The sequence below is a fragment of the Conger conger genome, chromosome 6 (assembly GCF_963514075.1).
Source record: "Conger conger chromosome 6, fConCon1.1, whole genome shotgun sequence".
Taxonomy (NCBI): domain Eukaryota; kingdom Metazoa; phylum Chordata; class Actinopteri; order Anguilliformes; family Congridae; genus Conger; species Conger conger.
Window position 1 is genome coordinate 14757834 of NC_083765.1, and position 19722 is coordinate 14777555.

Genomic DNA, 19722 nt, shown 5'->3' on the forward strand with positions numbered 1-19722 from the left:
AGTATTAAAAGTATTAGTATTAGTATTAAATATTTTAATGGTACCATGTCTAATGGCTATTAAAAATAGCTAGAAATTGTTTGCACACACTAAATACTGCAGGTGATATTGTAGCTGAATAATTTTGTTACAGGATGTTTTGTATTTAAAAGAATCAAACAAGCATATTTAGAATTTATCTTTATTGTTTTTTAATCCCAATCTCAATGATGCATGCTACCAGTCCACTCTCAGATAGATGACAAATTCAACTGCGCCCCCTGGTGGCCATATACATTCACTGCTTGAAAAACAAATCATCAACGGTCTTTCCTTTTATGAGGCTGCAGTCACACAGATATTCAACCAACTTGCCATTATAGTGCACATAATTATCTTCAGGGTGTCGATTACTTTTCTTTAAAAAATGGTAAAATTTCTATTCAGAAGAAAAATATTGCATACACATGGCTGCACTATGTACAGGAATATATTGGGATATCAAATTTGTTTGCTAAACCCATATACAAACAGAAATTCACATAAAAATATCAAGATGAAAATTACATTTGTAAGCGAGTTAGCTTTGGGTGAACTCATTATTTAACAAATTCTCACAAAAAAATACAATCATTACTAAAGGCCCATTCTATTAGATGAGAAAATATTACTTCAATATGTATGTTCATTTCAAGGGGGCCACGTTCCGTGTTTGTCCACATCCAGTAGATGTTATCCATTTAAATTAACTTGATGTGAAGCCATTTTATATAGGTATTCAAACTTTTCCAAACTAATACCTATTTAGAACACACAGCACACAGTTTCACACGCAAAAAAAACTAATTAGATTAATTTGAATAATATGAGAATCACATGCAACCAAGTTAATTTTAACTGTGCCAAGAATAATTTTTAAATGCTTGGCAATAACTACTTAAATTCACAAAGTTTAATCAAGTGAGTCTTGAATAAATGACAGAACACACAAATTCTCAAATTAACGTGTGGAAAAGCAGACTGACCCATTAATGCAGAAACCCTCTGTGAAACCAAGTATTACATGAGTGCAGCATTCCTTCAGACGAATCAGCATTACTGCATCAACTTGATTTCAATGGACTTGGATACATGGCCCATTTCTCCAGTGAGGGTTGGGTATTTACAACTATAAGCCTACAGAATGACATTCTTAAAATCAAATAAAAACAAATAAAGCTTCTGTGCACCTGTGGCATTTGCAAGACCCATTTAATCAGCTCAGGTTTCGGTCCCCAGAACAATGCACAAACAAACCAAACCTGATTTAACAAACCAGCACCACAGAGGAAGTTCCACCTGTATCCAAGAGCACATGAACAGGGTTACTGTTTGGTGGAAATGTTCACTTATCCATTTCAAAATAATTGTATCTTAAGTCTGATGCATATTCTTTTTCTGAACAAAAGACGAAAAGCAAAAGTTCAGCTCATGAATGAAATAAACTGTCCATTGGCTATCTGAAATATAGTTATAGTCAATGCACTGCAAAGTCATTAGATAAAAGGAAAGACACTGAGTAGGCTACATAATACAGTAGAATAATTATAAATAAGTACTCCAAATAAGGAGTCTTCCAGTAGTGCTATTGCTTCTAGGAGCACGGCATCACAGTTACAACTTACAGCCAGGGAAGGTTATCAAGCAAACCTCTTCAGAGCAACTTCAGCAATTTGGTCACTTGTTATAAATGAAAGTTGGGTTGGATTAAGTTGTTCAATTCCGTAACCTGCAAAGCTGCTTGTTACAGTTTTGATATAGCCTATGTGACACTTCATATACATGACATTTCAAAGAAAAAAGTTCAAATCAAAATGACACTTTCATTAAATATTAGGATATACACCAACTATAGTGTGATTTCCTTCACAGTCGTGACACTTCCTTATGCAGGCCAAATGATTTCATCAGGGAAAAAAGTGGTTTTGCTCCTTAAAAATAACTCCATTGATAACATTTAGTCACAAAAACACAACAGACACTTGCTGCAGGGAGAGTGCACTCATTTGAAATGGTAAATACTTTGTGGCCTTTGTGAGGTTCATGGTCTGTGTGGGTGGCCCGCTTCATCGGCGAGATTGAGAATATAACTTGCCATGTCATCTTCTGTGGGGGCGTCGGACATCACCCATGACTCGTTGGCCGCGGTCACCTGCAGGCGGCAGATGGGGCAGTTACGGCTGCGATCGCTCCTGTGGAAACAAGCGTGTACAATTAGCGTCCGATCCGTCTCATTTCCACGAGAGACGCAGTACGAATGAGATGCTCCTCAAGAGTGCTCACCAGAATGTTATATAAGCCTAAATGCTGCCTTGTTATGTGGTGAATTCACAAGGCAACGTTACACTCCCAAGAGATTTCCAAAGTTTGTGCCTCCCTGTCAGTTATTAATAAGTCAAAAATAAAGTTTTTAAAAAAATCTTTCATTGGCAGCACATGCATGGAAGAGCATGGAGACCGTTTGAAAGAGTCTGAAATAAATAATAAATGCTCAAATTGAAATAATGCATTTCATATATACTGTAAAAAAGGTAAACTTGATTTATTTGTTTTCAAAATTCAAGTATATTCAGTAGTAGTGCATGTAACATTTTGTTTTGATTAGAAGTCACCCATCTACCAGGTTTAAAAAACACAAATTAAAGCACAAATGGTGAGGAAAAGGCATTACAATCACTGGCAATGCCCTTTCCCACCAATTGTGCCTTAATTGTTAACAATGTTGGGATGAAAATAAAACAAAGAAGCAGAAACAAATATCCATGACAAATAAAAGACCCTGGAACTGCATTTCTCCTTGTCGATGCCAGGACCAACAAATGTGTCAAAGTAATGAATGGCACTGGTGTTTAGTGAGGACTCACCACTTATCGATACACTTCTGACAGAAGCTGTGCGCGCAGGGCAGAATGAGGTCAGCCTTCCCATCCATACAGATACAGCACTCCTCCTCGTCTGTCAACTGCTTAACCCTGCATCCACATACACAACAGTGTACAAATCACCCCCAACGCTCTATATACCACACCTTTCTGTCACTGCCACAGACTTTAGTGCAAATAAAAAATATAGCGGAGATCAACAGGAGACGTGACCCGCGGGAACCTGAAAAACACCATGCCATCCTCTCGCTGGGCTGGGAGGCCTGGGCCTTTAGCTTGTGGAGCCAATCGTCACTCTTGAGCCACGCACGAGCTCAGGCTGGCCGTTTTGATGACCCACCCACATTACACATGTACTGGGTTTCCTTCAGGAGGTAAGTGAACGAGGGGCTACCTGCCCATCCACATGCTGGCCTGGCAGGAGCCCGCAGAGGACAGCTGTCCTGAAGGCCCCTCAGTGGCTACCTCCGCTGACAACACCTCGGCCGCCTGAGTGGTGATGTCCTTGTACAGCTGAATGAACTGGTACAGGTTCATGATGCGGGAGGCTTCCACCATGCCATCCTCTTTGTTTATCTGCGATCAAAAAATACAAAGCACATTGATCTCTGTAAAACATTGAAGTAAAACAAAACAATAAAAATAAATACAACAAGAAATAAATTATACTGGACAGATCCAAATTATCTTGTTAGTTCTGACTCTGAATTTATGATGGTGACTGTGTACTATTTTAAATTAGGCTAACATTATGATTCAATACCTCCAACTCTCACCTTAGTACAAACTATTCTCACAGCAACTTTCCAAAGAGCGGATGCATCGGATCCAGGTTGGACTTCAAAAAGCAGATGCTTCTGCTGCCCGGAAGCTAGTTTTGCAGTTCTGGGGATTAAATAAAAAGACGATACAGCCTACAGCCATGAAAACATCCCCTCCATCTCTTTCCAGTATAAAAAGCTATTCGGAAATAGGCACTGTAAAGAGCTCTCTTTAGACTTTAACCACAATGCTGCTATTCTGCAGTACTTGAGTGCAAGGTCGTGTGGATGTGGCCAGCTTACACATCGTTGAGTTCTGCAACCCTCCCCAGGAACTCTTCGTAGGTGAGGTAGCCGCTCTCGCGCACCAGCCCTGCGTGCTTCACTACTTTCTCAGGCAGACGGTTAATGACGGTTTGCGTTTGACTGGAGAGTTGCTGACCCATTGTTTGGTCACTCAGAAGGATTCACTCGGGGGAAGGGCTGATAATATTCAGCTCAGGAACCACTGAATGAGAGCAAAAGCATTTAACACGAAACGTCAACAGGTAATGATGGAGAACCATGGAGTTGCATGAATATGCAGTTAGTTCATTCAAATTCCGTATTAAAAAGGACAATACGGAAATGTCAATGGTATTAAGAAACACAAGTATTGCAGTGTCGTTATAAATTCTATAACACAACACACGAAGGAACAATATGTTGCTAGATAAGCTAGCTAGCTAAACATGAGATGTAATTTACGTGTCTCTCGTATAGAATCAGCCATATTTCAGTTAGCTAGCCATTTAATTGATGTTATCTAGCCAACTACCAAAGTTACAGTGTCAATGTAACTGTTGTCAGGATTGCTAACACAACTTGGCTAGCTAGCTAGCTTCCTAGCGAAAAGGTAACGTTTAGCTAACGTTACACATGCATAAACAAATAACTTCGTGGGAGGCTTCAGCTTTGAAAAGATAATCATATTATCGCTCTTGTTTGAGACTTCATCTTACCGCTTATATGTGCCATTACTAAATATTTAACTGCATCGCAATTTTGGCAATACACATTTAAAAACTCGGATCGATAATGTTCATTTAATAATAAACCTAGCGAGCTACTTCCAAAACACACACTAGCTACGTATCTTAGAAATTGTCGCTGCTAAATGACGTTTCAAACAGCCGACGTTTCATGTTTAACCCTTTGAGGTCCTTTTTGAGACCTATCCTTCATAAACACACGCTCGGTTTGTTTTGCCTGGCATGCCGAATCGGATTATTAAATGTCATGGCTAGCTGTTGCATGTAGGTCTAAAATGTCTTTAAAATTAAAATTAAAAAGGCCATTTGCCAAACAAACTACCATGCTCTCCTAAAGTACCTATAACCATCCGAATGAACTTTGATTTTGTGGATTAGATTTTTTAAATCAGATTGCATGAAGGTAACATTCCAAAATGATATTTTATATTCTTGGTATCTGTTTCTACACAAGTAAGCAAACACGATGTGCCAATGCCAATGTAACTTCACATTGACCTTTTACGGTTTTGGGTACTGACTCCCATTTATTCTCTCCCTGCCCTTGAAGTTAATTTACATTTTAGGTATTTAGCTGACACACTTATCCCGAGCAACTAGTAGGAAAATATAGAATAGATGTGGTTAACTGTGGTTGTAATTAACTATAGTGTGCTTGGAGCAAGTTATTGGCTTTCAATGTCTTTTGCCATTCAGACTGTGATAATGGTTCTTATGGTGGTTCTAATCCCGGTGTAGCCACAATAAGATCCGCACAGCCGTTGGGCCCTTGAGCAAGGCCCTTAACCCCGAATTGCTCCAGGGGAGGATTGTCTCCTGCTTAGTCTAGTCAACTGTACGTCGCTCTGGATAAGAGCGTCTGCCAAATGCCAGTAATGTAATGATAAAAAATAAATGTATTGGATGAAAGGCACTTTGTATATGACATGACATATCTGTGTGATAGTGAGAGTAACAATGCATTAGCTGCCATGTTATTTAGTCATGATAGATTAGCTGTAAACTTTGTTGTCTTTGACTGTGGAAAAGGTGGAAAAGCACCCTTTTCCTCTATTTAAATTTGTTTTATGTATAAATTGTTTATCTTTTGCAGACTGTAACGGTTATAGAATATCATGTTAGTGAAGGATAACAAAATCAACTTGCTGTTTAATGAGAAATACAACAGTGTGAACCAGTCCACTGAGAAGGTGTGACCAGCCCTGTTTTAACAAGTATTTAAAGGTATAGGCTACTTCATAAAATATTTACAATTCAAAAGGTTCCAATCATAGACTGTATAAAGGTTCCAATACATATTATTACATTTAAAACAAAACCAAAAGACAGAATCTGTAATGTACTGGTACAAAGCTCAATTTATAGAATACATAGACTAAAAAAAAATCTTTGTTTTTTCAGTTAAATTTCAAATGTATTTCATGCATACTAATTTGTTCTGGATAAAGCCATTTGCTATATTAAATTATACAGTTAATAGTATTGATATTGACTTATCATTTATTTAAATTATTGTAAAGCTTTAAAGTATCATTCATTATCATTCATAAAAAGCTGTTCCTTATGTAGATTCTGCCTGTGCCTCAGGGTCCACACTGATGTTAGAAGTCTTCCTGTCCGTCTCTTCCTCTTCCCGGTTCAGTTCCTTCTCACAAGTGCTTTTCCACATCTCTGTGCCAGCACCCTCCTTCCTCTGTTCCCGTTTCCAGAGTAGGATGCTGTTCTTGCTCCTTTTTAAAAAGTAGCGGGTTTGGAAGTTCATAAATTTATGACATAATCTAACACACAATCAGCATACTGCATCATTAATGGTAAGTAAGATATTGAAGGTATGCTTGGGAATAAGTGAGTTTAATTTAAAAATTAAGGGTATGATTGTGAAAAATTAATTGAACCAATGAAATAATTTAAGCGACTGATTTAAGTGTGCTGTAACGGTTGTGCATCATAATAGACGAGGAAAAGCACTCACTTTCTGTTGTGCCACAGTGCTGCGATCGCAGTCAGTAGAAGCACTGTGACAGCAGTTACGACCACTGCAGTGGGCACCACTGGAACATTTACAACAGAGGAAACATTACTAGGGCCATTTGTTACATGACCTCTGAATGACATAAGAAGTGAGGAAATATGACAGCTCCTTTCATTGACAGTGAGTAGGAATGTATACAGTGACGGTGAGTGGGTATGTATATGTATGTATACAGTGATGGTGAGTGGGTATGTATATGTATGTATACAGTGATGGCGAGTGGGTATGTATATGTATGTATACAGTGATGGTGAGTGGGTATGTATATGTATGTATACAGTGATGGTGAGTGGGTATGTATATGTATGTATACAGTGATGGTGAGTGGGTATGTATATGTATGTATACAGTGACGGTGAGTGGGTATGTATATGTATGTATACAGTGATGGTGAGTGGGTATGTATATGTATGTATACAGTGATGGTGAGTGGGTATGTATATGTATGTATACAGTGATGGTGAGTGGGTAGGTATACGTATGTATACAGGGATGGTGAGTGGGTATGTATACGTATGTATACAGTGATGGTGAGTGGGTATGTATATGTATGTATACAGTGATGGCGAGTGGGTATGTATATGTATGTATACAGTGATGGCGAGTGGGTATGTATACGTATGTATACAGGGATGGTGAGTGGGTAGGTATACGTATGTATACAGTGATAGTGAGTGGGTATGTATACGTATGTATACAGGGATGGTGAGTGGGTATGTATATGTATGTATACAGTGATGGTGAGTGGGTAGGTATATGTATGTATACAGTGATGGCGAGTGGGTATGTATATGTATGTATACAGTGATGGTGAGTGGGTAGGTATACGTATGTATACAGGGATGGTGAGTGGGTATGTATATGTATGTATACAGTGATGGTGAGTGGGTATGTATATGTATGTATACAGTGATGGCGAGTGGGTATGTATATGTATGTATACAGTGATGGTGAGTGGGTATGTATATGTATGTATACAGTGATGGTGAGTGGGTAGGTATACGTATGTATACAGGGATGGTGAGTGGGTATGTATACGTATGTATACAGTGATGGTGAGTGGGAATAAAGGTAGGAAATCAGACCTCCGAAGGACGACTCTGTGCTGCTCATGGGCTCATGGGGCACAGGCTGCTCGGGACGGGCAGGCGACGTTGAGAGAGAGAGAGACGGAGAGGTGAGCGGAGCCGAAAATGTTGATTGGGGGAGTCGTTCAGAAGTTGGTGTGGGAGAGGGCGGGGATAATCCAAGTGCTTGTTTCGAGGTCACAGATACTTCGATTGCCATGGCATCCAAGTGTATCTCTAATGCTACAAGAAACAAGGACATACCACACAAACAAATATTAAATTAGATTCACGGATCCTACTATATCTCATAGCAGTTGTTTGTCTATATCATCAATGCTTTTATTTTATTCATGCAATCCTTTTTTGTTCCCTCAGAACTGCCTCGTAACACCTAGGGAATCATTGAAAATGTAATGATGGAAGTTCTCACAGTAATGGCTTGCTTTTCATGTTATCATTTGTCCAAATTGATGTTCTCACAGCACAAGCCAATATAATGACATGTTTTTTGTACAAAGTCCATTAAATATTCTACTGCAATAAGCATAAATTAATGAAATGCAATATGCAGACAAACATATACATTGCTCATGATCACTTATTCCAATCCAGCATCAGTAAGAATATGTCTTCTTGTATGTCTGCTGCCTTAAAAGATCTTGGATCCCTATACATAGATTTAATCCTGAAAGTAGTCACAGTCCATTACCTGAGGAATTGAAGCAAAAGACATCAAAGAGTTTGGTAACCGGTGCTCGCCAAACGATAACCCCACTGCGGTTCTGACCGCATGCCATGCTCGGGTTGATTCGGGGTATGACTGCAATTTGTTCATCTGTCCATCCATACCTATGGGATTATACATGAAGTACATAAACTACCACTGTATGAGAACACTAAAAATGTTCATACAATTTCTTCTGACATAAGTGAAAACATGTATTTCTGCTGTGTTTCTCGTTTATTAAGCCACCCCATGTAATATTGTATAACGGAAATACATCAGTTGATGTTTTAAGAATATGATGCAGGTGAAGGCATGCGATCACGCTCCCACACGGTACTGCGCCGTGACGCCGCAGAGCTGCTGTACCTGCACGTCTCCAGGCCGTTCCTGTGCGCCTCTTCCACTTGTTTCTTTGAAGCTATGGTAACATTGAGAGACGTGCACACTTCCCTGGCTTCAGAGGCATTCAAGCCATAGGCATTCGGCAAAGGCATGGACGCAACTTCAAACACTCCCGAAACCGGTAGTGTGTAAACTGATTCATAAAAAACACAGAGCAAAATATTGAAGTACATATTTCTACACACATATATATACATACACGCATGCACACGAACGTACAAACACAAAAGGTATTAAATTGTATTTCATTACAGAAAAGCATCAGTTATGTGGATGTGTGTTATTTTCATAATTACAGTCTGGTAATCAAACACTTGTATGAATTATATGCATTTTGAAATGAAAATTAATTTATGTAGTTTTATTAATGAAACCTATTTAAACCAGTGATATCATATATTTACTTTTACCCAAAAATGTAACACACCCTTTTTATGTATATCAATTTAACCACATTCATGTTTGACACCTCTTGAAAACTAGTTAACCTTTTTTTCAGCTTGATACTGTCAGATTTTTTAACCCTCCTATTATGCTCAGATTGTATGACCGGTTTTACATTTTGAGTCAAATTGAGCCCAATAGTTTAAATAAACACAAACATTGTAATAAAAACATTTTGACACATAGTGTGTCACCTTCTTATTGTCTCCCAAATGACAAGCCTTTTATCCATAAATATGAAAGATCTGTGAGAAGCATCTCATTTTAGATCCTAAGGAGCAGTAAGTGAAAGTTGGGCACCTGAATGGGAAAGTGCCACCAGAATCATTCACAAAGAAATCTGAGAGAGAGAAAAAATGGTTGTATATTTTCTTACATTTTATACAATTACAGGGGGTCAAAATAACACTGCACAACACATTTCTATGCCAAGTTGGTACAGGATTTTGCATAGCATTCTGCACTTTTACTATTTTATCCCACCAAATTAGAAAATTAAAAAAATCATACAGTATCAATATAAAAAAGGGTTAACGGGTTTTGAAGAGATGCCAAACAAACACAGATGCCACACATTTTTATCTCAGATTTTTGTGGATGATTCTGGTAGCACTTTTCCATACAGGTACCAAACTTTCACTTCCTGTACCTCAGGCTCTAAAATGAGATGTCTCTCACCGATTGGTCATAAAGTGGTCATAAACTCTTCACATAATAGGAGGGTTAATGCAGTATAAAAACAAATACATTTATACAAAATATTTAGAAAAATGAGATGCAGTAAATCTTACCTTGGACTTTTCTGAGTTTAAGAGGCAGTACAACAACAGCCAAACTGAAAAAGAGACATGACATGAAGCAAATCTTTTCCATGCCTATCAAGTGTCAGAGATGTGCTGTTGGAAATAAAAAGCGTTCTGGAGAGTGTCCGATTGGTTTTTGTTGCGATGAACACAAAGCCGTTCCCCTCAGGATGGAGAGGTCCTGCAGGGGCTGGAGGGTGGCCACTATCAGAAGTGACGACAAGGCCAATATGCAAGAGTAAAAGAAGGAGGAAGTGTATGGGCGTTGGGGGCCACAATATATGTGCTGAAGGAAGTGGCAACAGGGGCGGAAGCAACATTAGAAAGGGAAAATTACAGTTGTCCTGTTCTTTAGGAAAACAATTATCAGAAAAGATTAAGCTGTGATTAGCTCAGTACATGATATCTTTACTCCTACTGTACATAATGTATATAATTGACTGGTTATCTTTGTCGTGAGATACATTTTAAGGATAGATCATTGATTATGTCATCAGAGCCACTGAACAATTAGTAACTCATAATCATGCAAGAGATGGAATATTACCAAATATAATTCAGTAGTATTACAGTGAGTGTATGGGATAATTCTGAGATATTAACTATATTAATATCTTTATATTGATTTCATATACTCTTATAAGAAAGATAAATCTCTCTCTGAAGTCAGACTTGTTTGTCCAGACGAAAATAGTTTTCAAGGTTGTTTGTCCCCCACACTCACCTGGAGTGACTTAAGTAATTATTATTTTCTTGAATATTTGCTTGGGTAAATCAGGTTAAATACCACACAGGTACAGCGCCCCACATGGAAAGTGGACCTGCAAACTTTGCCTTACAAACACAGTTCTTAGGCCATGACACCATCCCACCATCTGTGGGGGTAAATGAGGTGGACTCTCCCCATTATATCACTGTTGTTATGGAACACACACACCCTCATTTCCTCTCACTTTGCAATGATACCAGCATCCGCACTCTGCATCCCTGCAAAACATCTCCATGGGAATCCTCAGGTTCAACAGCAAAGGGCTAGTCAGGTGGTGTGCCAGCAACAACACAAGTTATCTACCCACACAGCTTACCTAGATACATTGCGATAAAACCTCATCTTCACATCAATCGTTCACGGGTTTATATCCTTGTCATGTTAATATATATGGAACAATACTCTTGCCGCAATATATTTTCTGTGTAATATATATTTTTTTTTACATGAACTCTTTCTGTTTTCAGAATTTGGGCCATATATTTTGCAAGTATCTCCTTATTAAATTCAATTTATCTCCATAACACTTCAGGAAACTGATCTAGTTTGACATGAGAACACATGACAGTCAGAGGAATGTGAAAACCGCTTGAATAACACAGTAGAGCGGCCAAGTCCCAGGTTTATATTTAGTTCACAGAAACATTCTTTGGCGCTGGCAAGCTGGCGCTGTTTAATGGTTTAAAGTTATGTAGGTGATTTCCTGAAAAAAGCAGGTGGAAAGATCTATCGTATAAGCACCTCACTCTGTACTCACTCATTCAACTCCAGGGATCTCACTCTATACTCCAGGGATCTGTCTACTCCAGGGATCTCACTCTACTCCAGGGATCTCACTCTATACTCTTGTAGGGCGGCCTGTAGCGTAGTGGTTAAGGTAAAGGACTGGGACACGCATGGTCGGTGGTTCTAATTCCGGTGTAGCCACAATAAGATCCGCACAGCCGTTGGGCCCTTGAGCAAGGCCCTTAACCCTGCATTGCTCCAGGGGAGGATTGTCTCCTGCTTAGTCTCATCAACTGTATGTCGCTCTGGATAAGAGTGTCGAAATGCCATTAATGTAATGTAATATACTCCAGGGATCTCACTCTATACTCCAGGGATCTCACTCTGTACTCCAGGGATCTAACTCTATACTCCAGGAATCTCACTCTGTACTCCAGGGATCTAACTCTATACTCCAGGGATCTTACTTTGAAGAGAAGAGGATCCTATGGGATTTCATTCTACTCCAGGAAGACTGCTCTTAATAGCAGTGCTGAAAAGTGCACATATAAAACCTTCCTTTGAATACCCAGAATGCACTTTCTAAAAGAGGTGCAAATAAATTAGACAGATTTTAAAGTGTCTTTATTTCCAGACTCAAGTAACGTGGCACTACAGGACAACATACAATGCTAGCACACGTGGAAATGTTTAAGACGATTAAAAGAAAATGGTCTCATGCTCTTTTTTTTATTTTTTTAAGTGCACATTTTTATTCATAAAACCCTCTGGACTAATGGGATCAGTGCTGTGAAAAACAAACCAAATATAAACACAAACAGAAAAGGTGTACCATCTAGAAAAATATTGCACTTTATGAACTATGTTGGAATATCCTAACAATAATATTTTCAAACGAGTTCTCTGCTTAAATATGATATATAAAATACTTTAACAAAAGACAAAAAGATATCGCTTTAAATATATCAGTGAATTACTGTTTGGGGCTTTTCCTTAATAAACCTGAGAAAACATACATTGACCTCTGATTTGTTAGCACAGGCACATTTGTCTAACATTTTATTTATGTTACATCCTTATAATTACTGTTAAGGCCACAACTTCACCCCAGAGGAAGAGCAAAAATGTAAGACATTTCAGCACAGGCCATTACCATGGTGTTCATCCAATTAAATATGAATATCATCATGTTCATACATAAAGATAGGATCCTCTTCTCTTCAAATAATTTGGCTTTTCAGTAAAATACAACATCATACAGAGTCAATCGGTTACAAAAGTTTCTTCACTGCAACATTTCATATTGAAAGTCATGTATTCAGGGCAGTGTCCTGGACTTGCAGATGGTCGTAGTTATGTTTGGATTATTGGAGTCTTTTCTGTTCTCACTGTGTGAAAGGGTGGGGCACCATGGGGCTCTGTGTTATTCTGGGGTGGGGTTTTTCGGTTGATGTCTCATGTTCCACCCGAAGAACTTTTTCTTGCCTGGGCCCATGGCCTTTCCTGCAGACACGTCTCCCAGAGCACTGCTGCGATCCCCAAAGTATGTGAAAACGCTGACCAAAAACAATGTGACCGCAAACAGGGTCATGGCAATCCAGAGCATTCGCTGTTGCCTGAGGAGCTTTGGGCACAGCCGCTCAAAGACATCAAGCAGCTTTTCATACTTGCTGTAAAAGCAAAAAGAAAGAGGATCATGTTAAGTGCACTTAGCAATTCATTATTTCTGGACAGACCATCAGAGTAGTTGAATATGTTTGCCAATATACTTGACTATGCCAACAGTACAGATGAATCATGCACTTGCTGTGCATTGTCATAGGGGCGAGATAAGAGGTGGGGGGGGGGAAATGTTGACAAAACAGCACTATTCAGACCACATTGGCAGAAAATAGCTATTAAAAACTGCCCATTATTCCCTCTAGTCTAGCATAGCCATGGCACCCCATGCAGGGACAAGAGTCATCATGAACAGTGCCTTTAGCCAGTGATATCTTGGGTAGAAGCAATAACGCTCCTTGTTACTGAAAAGCTGACATATTGATTTGCAGTGACGTGAGGCTTTATGAAATCGATAAAAGGCAGAGCTACACACTGTGCTGACTCCTACTTTATCAGTTGATTAATTCTAGTGTCCAAATTCCCTAAAGGACAAACTAACTGTATATTTAACAGGCTGCTGTAGGAGTCAGGCTGCAGCCTGTATCAGTGCTACAAACATCACCTGCTGTGTGTCTTTTCTTTGGCCTCGTTCGGCTCTTTCTCCTTCTCCTTCTCCTTCTCCTTTTCCTTTCTCTCCTTCTCCTCTGGCTCCTCTTGGCTCTCCTCCATTTTCTCCTCTGCCTCCTTCAGCTCCTGGAGCTCCTTGCTTTTCTTCAGTCCTTCTTGGTACCTGAATTATGGTTGTGAATGTTATCAAACATTTAAACAAGCACAATGAAAATCAATGAAAATAAATTCATGGAGTGAATTCATATTCATATTCATGTTTTACACAAATAAGTACAAAGTTTGCTTCGGTATGTTTCAGTTAATTTCAGTCTATGGAATACAGTGTCATTTAGCATAATTATAATTGTGTATGTATTCTCATTTTTTTGTACAACTAGAGAATCATACCACATTTTGGTTTAATACCCAAAATTGGATTAACCAATCATAATCTTAGTTCCATCTCATCACTGCTGTGTCCTCTGTGATTACATTACATTATTGGCATTTGGCAGACGCTCTTATCCAGAGCGACGTACAGTTAATTAGACTAAGCAGGAGACAATCCTCCCCTGGAGCAATGCAGGGTTAAAGGCCTTGCTCAAGGGCCCAACGGCTGTGTGGATCTTATTGTGGCTACACCAGGATTAGAACCACCGACCTTGCGTGTCCCAGTCATGCACCTTAACCACAATGCTACAGGCCGCCCTTTCAATTAGGGTGGGTATAGAATACAATAAGGCAGCGACTACCATACCCAGAGAAACTCTCTAATTATGAACCATACTGTAGGACCCCAATCAGCACTGGCAGAGATAGCACTGTATGGCATATTACTGGATCCTGTGCTCAGAAACCATGTTAGTTGTCTGTTTAGAGAGATATTAGTGTCTCTGTATGTGGAACATTGTAGCGTCTGTTTGGAACCAGAGGTGGCTAAAATGTCACTGCTGGCTTCACCCTTTATTGTATGCATCCTCCTCGATCTTGGCCTTCACTTCGGAGCTGATCTCTGCAGGGCCACTGGGAGGTTTTGCTGGAGAAGATGTCTCGCTCTCCTGGTCAGCCAGACTCTTTCCACTGCATTGTTTCAGATAGGAAAGAACATTTAGCACTTTAGCACTCGGATGATATGGTCCTGGCAGGCAAAACATCCTATTATTGCCCTTTTAAACTGGACATGATGGAAGATGATGAAAGGGACACGTTTGACGCCACCATGGTCACCAGGCAAGTCCACGTGACTGGGAACATGCCTTGCTACTATCTGCCCTGAGAATTCAAACACACATGCAGGAAGTTTTTCTTTAAAGAATTTCCCTGGATTTTGTCACATAGACATTTAGGTAAATGTTCTCTCTCTCTCTCTCTCTCTCTCTCTCTCAGTCTGCCGTATGGGAACCCCCAGGATTTTCTTCCAACAGACTCCATGAACCTGTGCGTTCACTCGCACCTTATTAGCGGACTGCACACTGGCACTCAGGTCTGGACTTTGTCAAAGGGGCGGTGCGTGAGCACTGCGATGAGATCTCTGTGAGCCGCATAAATGAGATGCAGCTGGGGCTTTATGGAATGAGGGTTATTTTTATGCATGTTGATAATGTCAGAGTTACATAAGCACACTGCTCTGTGTGGCTCCGTGTATCCGGCCTCCAGTGATTAAGACACTCCCTAGCACTCACTCCCTTCAGGTCATATAAACAAACAAAGTGAAGAACAAGATACAGCACAAGATATTCCCCAATAACAATGCAGTGTGTCTACAGTGAGGTTCAGAAGTCTCAGGACAAAGACATATTTTTTTCTGGATTTGGCTCGGTAATCCAAAATCTTTTGATTTTATAATAAAACAATTCACGTGTAGCTATTATTTTTCAATGCATTTTGGTCTCACCATGTAGAAATTACAGCCAATCCTTAGTGTACCCATATGGAAAGAACCTACACAAATCTAGTAAGATTCTTATGTTATTCAAGTCATGACTTATGCTCTTCATGTCATGCTTATAGCCACTCAAATTAGAAAGCATACATGAAATCCATAATGGCAAATGTTGCATATATTGTATGCTAGAACCTATTGTATGCATTTAATTTTGGATGGCTAGGTTCTGTTCTGTTCAACAAGCTGAAGTCGTACTCACGTCTCAGCCAGTGGCTGCTGTGCAGGTTCTGAGGGAGAGCTGGCCTTTGCACTGGCCTCACACTGAGAATCACAGAAGAGGTAACAGCCATGACTAAAACATCCTGCCACATTACAGCATTGCGGTATCTACATTAGACAGAGTGCATATGGGAGTAAGAGGACTGATGTGATCCACTCTGACATTAATGCTTTTCACATTTTGCTTGAGCAGTCCGTACACACAGGAAGCTTGTCTGACTGTAAGAACAATGGCAGCCGGGCAGCCGGTGGAAAGTAAGTAACGTTAGAGCAGCGGCAGGATGCTGAGATGACACAGGCAGAGATGAGGGTGTACCAGCACAGGGAGAAGAGGCCCAGAGGCACTGGGGGGGCTCTGGCCAGGGATGGTCAGGAGGTTGAATTTGGGAACCACGGCGACGCTGACTCTCCTCCTGGGCAGCGCCTGGACAAGTGAGTAGAGTGGTCGTACCAGTGAGAAAACAACACTCACTGAGCACTACCTTATTACCCAGTGAGTCCTGAGGCACAGTACTGTACCTTTCCAAGGGTCACCGACATCGATCTGGATGTGCGGGGAACGCCATCATCTGAAACAAACACACAGGAAAATTCAGGGTGCACATTGTCCTCATTTCACTGACACAATGAATGTCTCCTATTACCACAGATATACGTATATCCACCGATAGTCATGTGTCTCAGTGAAGTCCATCCTATCTTGCCTTTTCAAATATTGCTACATCTGGCTCTGATTTATACTAAGAGCATAATGGGACTGCAGGGTAAGTCTTCCTGTGAAGGCACTGTTGGTCTCCACAGACTGTGCCAGCACAAACTGTGGCAGATAGCCCTGTAGGGCGATGCGCAATTGGCTCTCCTCTCACCCAGTCACACACCAGTGCCCCCCTGCTAAGTTATGTGTGCCTGAAGTGCCTCCCTCTCATTCATGCCAGTGTGAGCCTTACTTGCACACTGCATGTGGTATGCGAGTGTGATGAGAAATGCTAGCTGACAATACATGCCTAAGAGGAGAGCACATTCCTCTCCGCTCTCTGAAATAGAGGCTGTAGCAGTAAGCGCATGTAAGAGGGTATTTTGGACTAAAATATCGCTGGATCAGAGACAGCAGTCTTTCACTGTAGTCTGTAGGCCTTTGTATCAGCGAGACGGACGTTGGCACTCGAAGCGGCCCGTTGGGGGGGGGGGGCATCACCTCCGGTGTCCATGGATCCACCGTAGCAACGGTTGGAGTTCTGATTGGCCAGCTTCTTAAACTCCATCAGCTCAGCATGGTCCTTCTCATAGGTCCTCTTCAGGTTCTCCACATACTGCATCATCACCTCCGTCGCCTTGTTCATACGCTTCTCCTGTTCCCCCAGGAGATGATGAATCACTCTTAACGCACGTCCTTTACACACAATAATTATCATGCTGAACACCCATACAGACCACAGCCTTTGTACATAGAAGCCACTCCCATTGGATAGATATCTGATTTAGTTCCGTAGAGTCTGTTGAATGAACCCTGCTCTAGATAGTGAAGTGCTGTTCTGTTTGTTTTGTTGGTCTGGTTTAGAGCAATTACCCAGGGCATGTATCACTGAGCTAATTCCCTTCGCAAACATGATCTTCTCTATCTTTTAAAGCAAACCTCCCAATCTTTGTGCCCTTATCACCTTGGTGAGTAGGAAAAAATGCAGTTTTCCAAAGAAAACAGCTCAAGAGGACACAGTTGACTTTGTTTATTCACGAGCTCCCCTTGAGTATCGCCCCCTCACCCCCGGTCCCCGTGGTTACCTGACGCACGGCTCCCACCATCTCTGAGCGGCTAGAGAGGCGCGTGGCCAGACGGTGCAGTACCGCCACCGTCTCTAGGAGGCGCTGGAAGGAGTCGCGCTGCTCTGAGGTCTGCCATAGGGACGCAGAGCCCTGCAGGGCACAGCAGGAGCAGCACCAAACACACCCATTAGTCCAGGGCTTCCCAAACCTTTTTCTGATGTGACCCCCAAATGAATGTTCACAAATTTACGCAATCCCAGTACCCCAACCACACACTCACACAATGTGTGTCTAACAACACCATTTAGCTGTGACTACTGTATATTGGCAATGTTCCATGACTTCATTGTTTTATTATAGTTGGGTTGTTGCGATGTTCGACATGTAGCCGACGTTCGCATATTTTTCAGGCAACACCCGGTTCTCAAAACAGTCTTTGAACAGCAACTATGAAGGCCGGTGGAATGCTGCTTCATTTTTGGGGATCATTATTGCGGGGCCAGGGTGAACAATATTGCTGGCACTGCTCGAGCTGACCTTAAGGAAGCCTTTGAATTCTTCCAGTTCCTTCTCCGTGTTCTCCTCGGTCAGGTTCCGCTCGCGCTCCGACTGGCGCAGGCGAGTCTCCAGGGTGTAGTTGTCGTTCCGGAAGGCCAGGGACAGCTGCACAAACGCGTTCTGTTGGGACGGACACAGAGAGCATCTCCAGCTTACCTGGACCAGCGAACGCTGCCCGGACATTTGGAATACACAAACTCCAGGTCATCGCTCGACTTCAAATCACCAGTAGATCGGACTGGCGATGAATACCTGGGAGATCAACTTAATCCATTAAATACCCCTTCTTTCCAGAGATTTATTGGGCTTAGTGGGCTACATTCCATTTGCATGCATAGAGGAAAATCGAGCACTTCGGATGTGAGAACAGGACTTATAACCGGAGAAATGTTCCACTCACTCTGTGGAACCTAAACCTGAGCCTCCTCACTTCCAGAAATGGCCTCTGCCATGCATTTCAACCCAAAGTTCTCAAAGCATCACTGTTTTGCCACATTATAGCAACATTTCAGGAAGGTTACACGATCATTGTGAATTGCCTACTGAAGGAACAGTATGTTCTGATCGACCAGCAACTGAGTAGCCAGCGCTCAGTTTCTCTAATCCAAGAGCTTCTCTGCAAAAGCGGTCAGTGCACTTGGAGTCACTGACCCGACATAAGGTCTTTTTAAGGAAAAGAGCAGACGGAGGGGGTGCTCAGTTTATCAGCATCTGCAGAATTGGAGGTATAGACCCTACATTTATATTTATCGGTCCCAAAACCATTTTCATGTTATCCTAATTATTATCCAGCTCGGCCAGTTTTAGCAAGTAACCCCTATTAGCAGCTGATTCATTTTATTTGAATCCAGTTTCAAATTACAACTTTGGGATGACATGAAAAGGATAAAAGGGAGCTTTTATAATTGTGACCCATTACTCTTCCCACTATGCATGAAATGACTTCATTTGGAGAGCACAAAGCTAACACTCACTCTCCAAGCGCAGCTCCAGCCTTACCTCATATGCCTTTTTTACCCATAGCAGCACAGCCACAGGAGAACACAACAATCACATAATTCAAAGTTGAAATGAAAATGAAGTGTTTAATAAAGTGTAGTTTCTGGGCGTGTGACTGCAGAGCACTGAACAGAGAATTCTCTCCTCAGGGAATGGACCAGGAATCCCCAGAGTCACATGGGGAAAACACTGGACCCTGACCCCAGGAAAGAGACACTCTTGGAAAACTATGCATTTAAACACAGGATGTGAGGGTTTGTACATTTAAAAATATCCATCTGATCACTCTATAGATCCAGAGACAGTAAAATGACTGAAGGACATTAGATGGATATAGGAGACTTCCTGTGAGGTCAGGGTTTTA

General features: G+C 41.0%; 3 protein-coding genes across 7 annotated transcripts in view; all 3 read right to left on the bottom strand.

Annotated features, from left to right (window-relative positions):
- Nucleotides 1–167: 167 nt before the first annotated feature.
- rnf141 (ring finger protein 141) lies at nucleotides 168–4825 on the bottom strand. 2 transcript variants are annotated; one of them, XM_061244507.1, is made up of 7 exons: nucleotides 4663–4825; nucleotides 3965–4169; nucleotides 3677–3785; nucleotides 3295–3476; nucleotides 2883–2990; nucleotides 2114–2210; nucleotides 168–1317 (listed from the first exon to the last, which is right to left on the bottom strand). In XM_061244507.1, exons 2-7 carry the CDS (start codon nucleotides 4105–4107, stop codon nucleotides 1240–1242), a joined length of 717 nt encoding a protein of 238 aa, XP_061100491.1. In that variant the 5' UTR covers nucleotides 4108–4169; nucleotides 4663–4825; the 3' UTR covers nucleotides 168–1239. The 2 variants fall into 2 exon arrangements, with proteins under 2 accessions (XP_061100491.1, XP_061100492.1); XM_061244508.1 differs by having other exon boundaries at nucleotides 168–2210.
- Nucleotides 4826–5821: 996 nt separating this feature from the next.
- lyve1a (lymphatic vessel endothelial hyaluronic receptor 1a) lies at nucleotides 5822–10385 on the bottom strand. The gene is made up of 6 exons (XM_061247153.1): nucleotides 10159–10385; nucleotides 8888–9056; nucleotides 8504–8643; nucleotides 7810–8034; nucleotides 6665–6743; nucleotides 5822–6422 (listed from the first exon to the last, which is right to left on the bottom strand). The coding sequence occupies exons 1-6, from the start codon at nucleotides 10238–10240 to the stop codon at nucleotides 6254–6256; spliced, it is 864 nt and encodes a 287-aa protein (XP_061103137.1). The 5' UTR covers nucleotides 10241–10385; the 3' UTR covers nucleotides 5822–6253.
- Nucleotides 10386–12272: 1887 nt separating this feature from the next.
- mrvi1 (murine retrovirus integration site 1 homolog) overlaps nucleotides 12273–19722 on the bottom strand; it is a 29284-nt gene continuing 21834 nt past the window's right edge. For all 4 annotated transcript variants that reach the window (XM_061246019.1, XM_061246017.1, XM_061246018.1 and 1 more), the window contains exons 17-25: nucleotides 18339–18479; nucleotides 17820–17951; nucleotides 17236–17389; nucleotides 16560–16609; nucleotides 16357–16464; nucleotides 16021–16082; nucleotides 14837–14956; nucleotides 13890–14057; nucleotides 12273–13335 (exon numbers count right to left, since the gene is read on the bottom strand). In XM_061246019.1, the coding sequence (XP_061102003.1) occupies nucleotides 13089–13335; nucleotides 13890–14057; nucleotides 14837–14956; nucleotides 16021–16082; nucleotides 16357–16464; nucleotides 16560–16609; nucleotides 17236–17389; nucleotides 17820–17951; nucleotides 18339–18479 (1182 nt within the window). In that variant the 3' untranslated portion in view covers nucleotides 12273–13088. The remainder of the gene's footprint in view (nucleotides 13336–13889; nucleotides 14058–14836; nucleotides 14957–16020; nucleotides 16083–16356; nucleotides 16465–16559; nucleotides 16610–17235; nucleotides 17390–17819; nucleotides 17952–18338; nucleotides 18480–19722) is intronic.

Coding starts and splice junctions, on each gene's coding strand:
- rnf141 (XM_061244507.1), bottom strand. CDS start 4,107: ATGGGTCAGCAACTCTCCAGTCAAACGCAAACCGTCATTAACCGTCTG. Junction 2,211..2,882: donor CAGAAGTGTATCGATAAGTG/GTGAGTCCTCAC, acceptor TTGTTTCCACAG/GAGCGATCGCAGCCGTAACT. Junction 1,318..2,113: donor CCCCCACAGAAGATGACATG/GCAAGTTATATT, acceptor TCTTGGATACAG/GTGGAACTTCCTCTGTGGTG.
- lyve1a (XM_061247153.1), bottom strand. CDS start 10,240: ATGGAAAAGATTTGCTTCATGTCATGTCTCTTTTTCAGTTTGGCTGTT. Junction 9,057..10,158: donor TAAACTCAGAAAAGTCCAAG/GTAAGATTTACT, acceptor TTTATGAATCAG/TTTACACACTACCGGTTTCG. Junction 6,423..6,664: donor GCACTGTGGCACAACAGAAA/GTGAGTGCTTTT, acceptor CTTTTTAAAAAG/GAGCAAGAACAGCATCCTAC.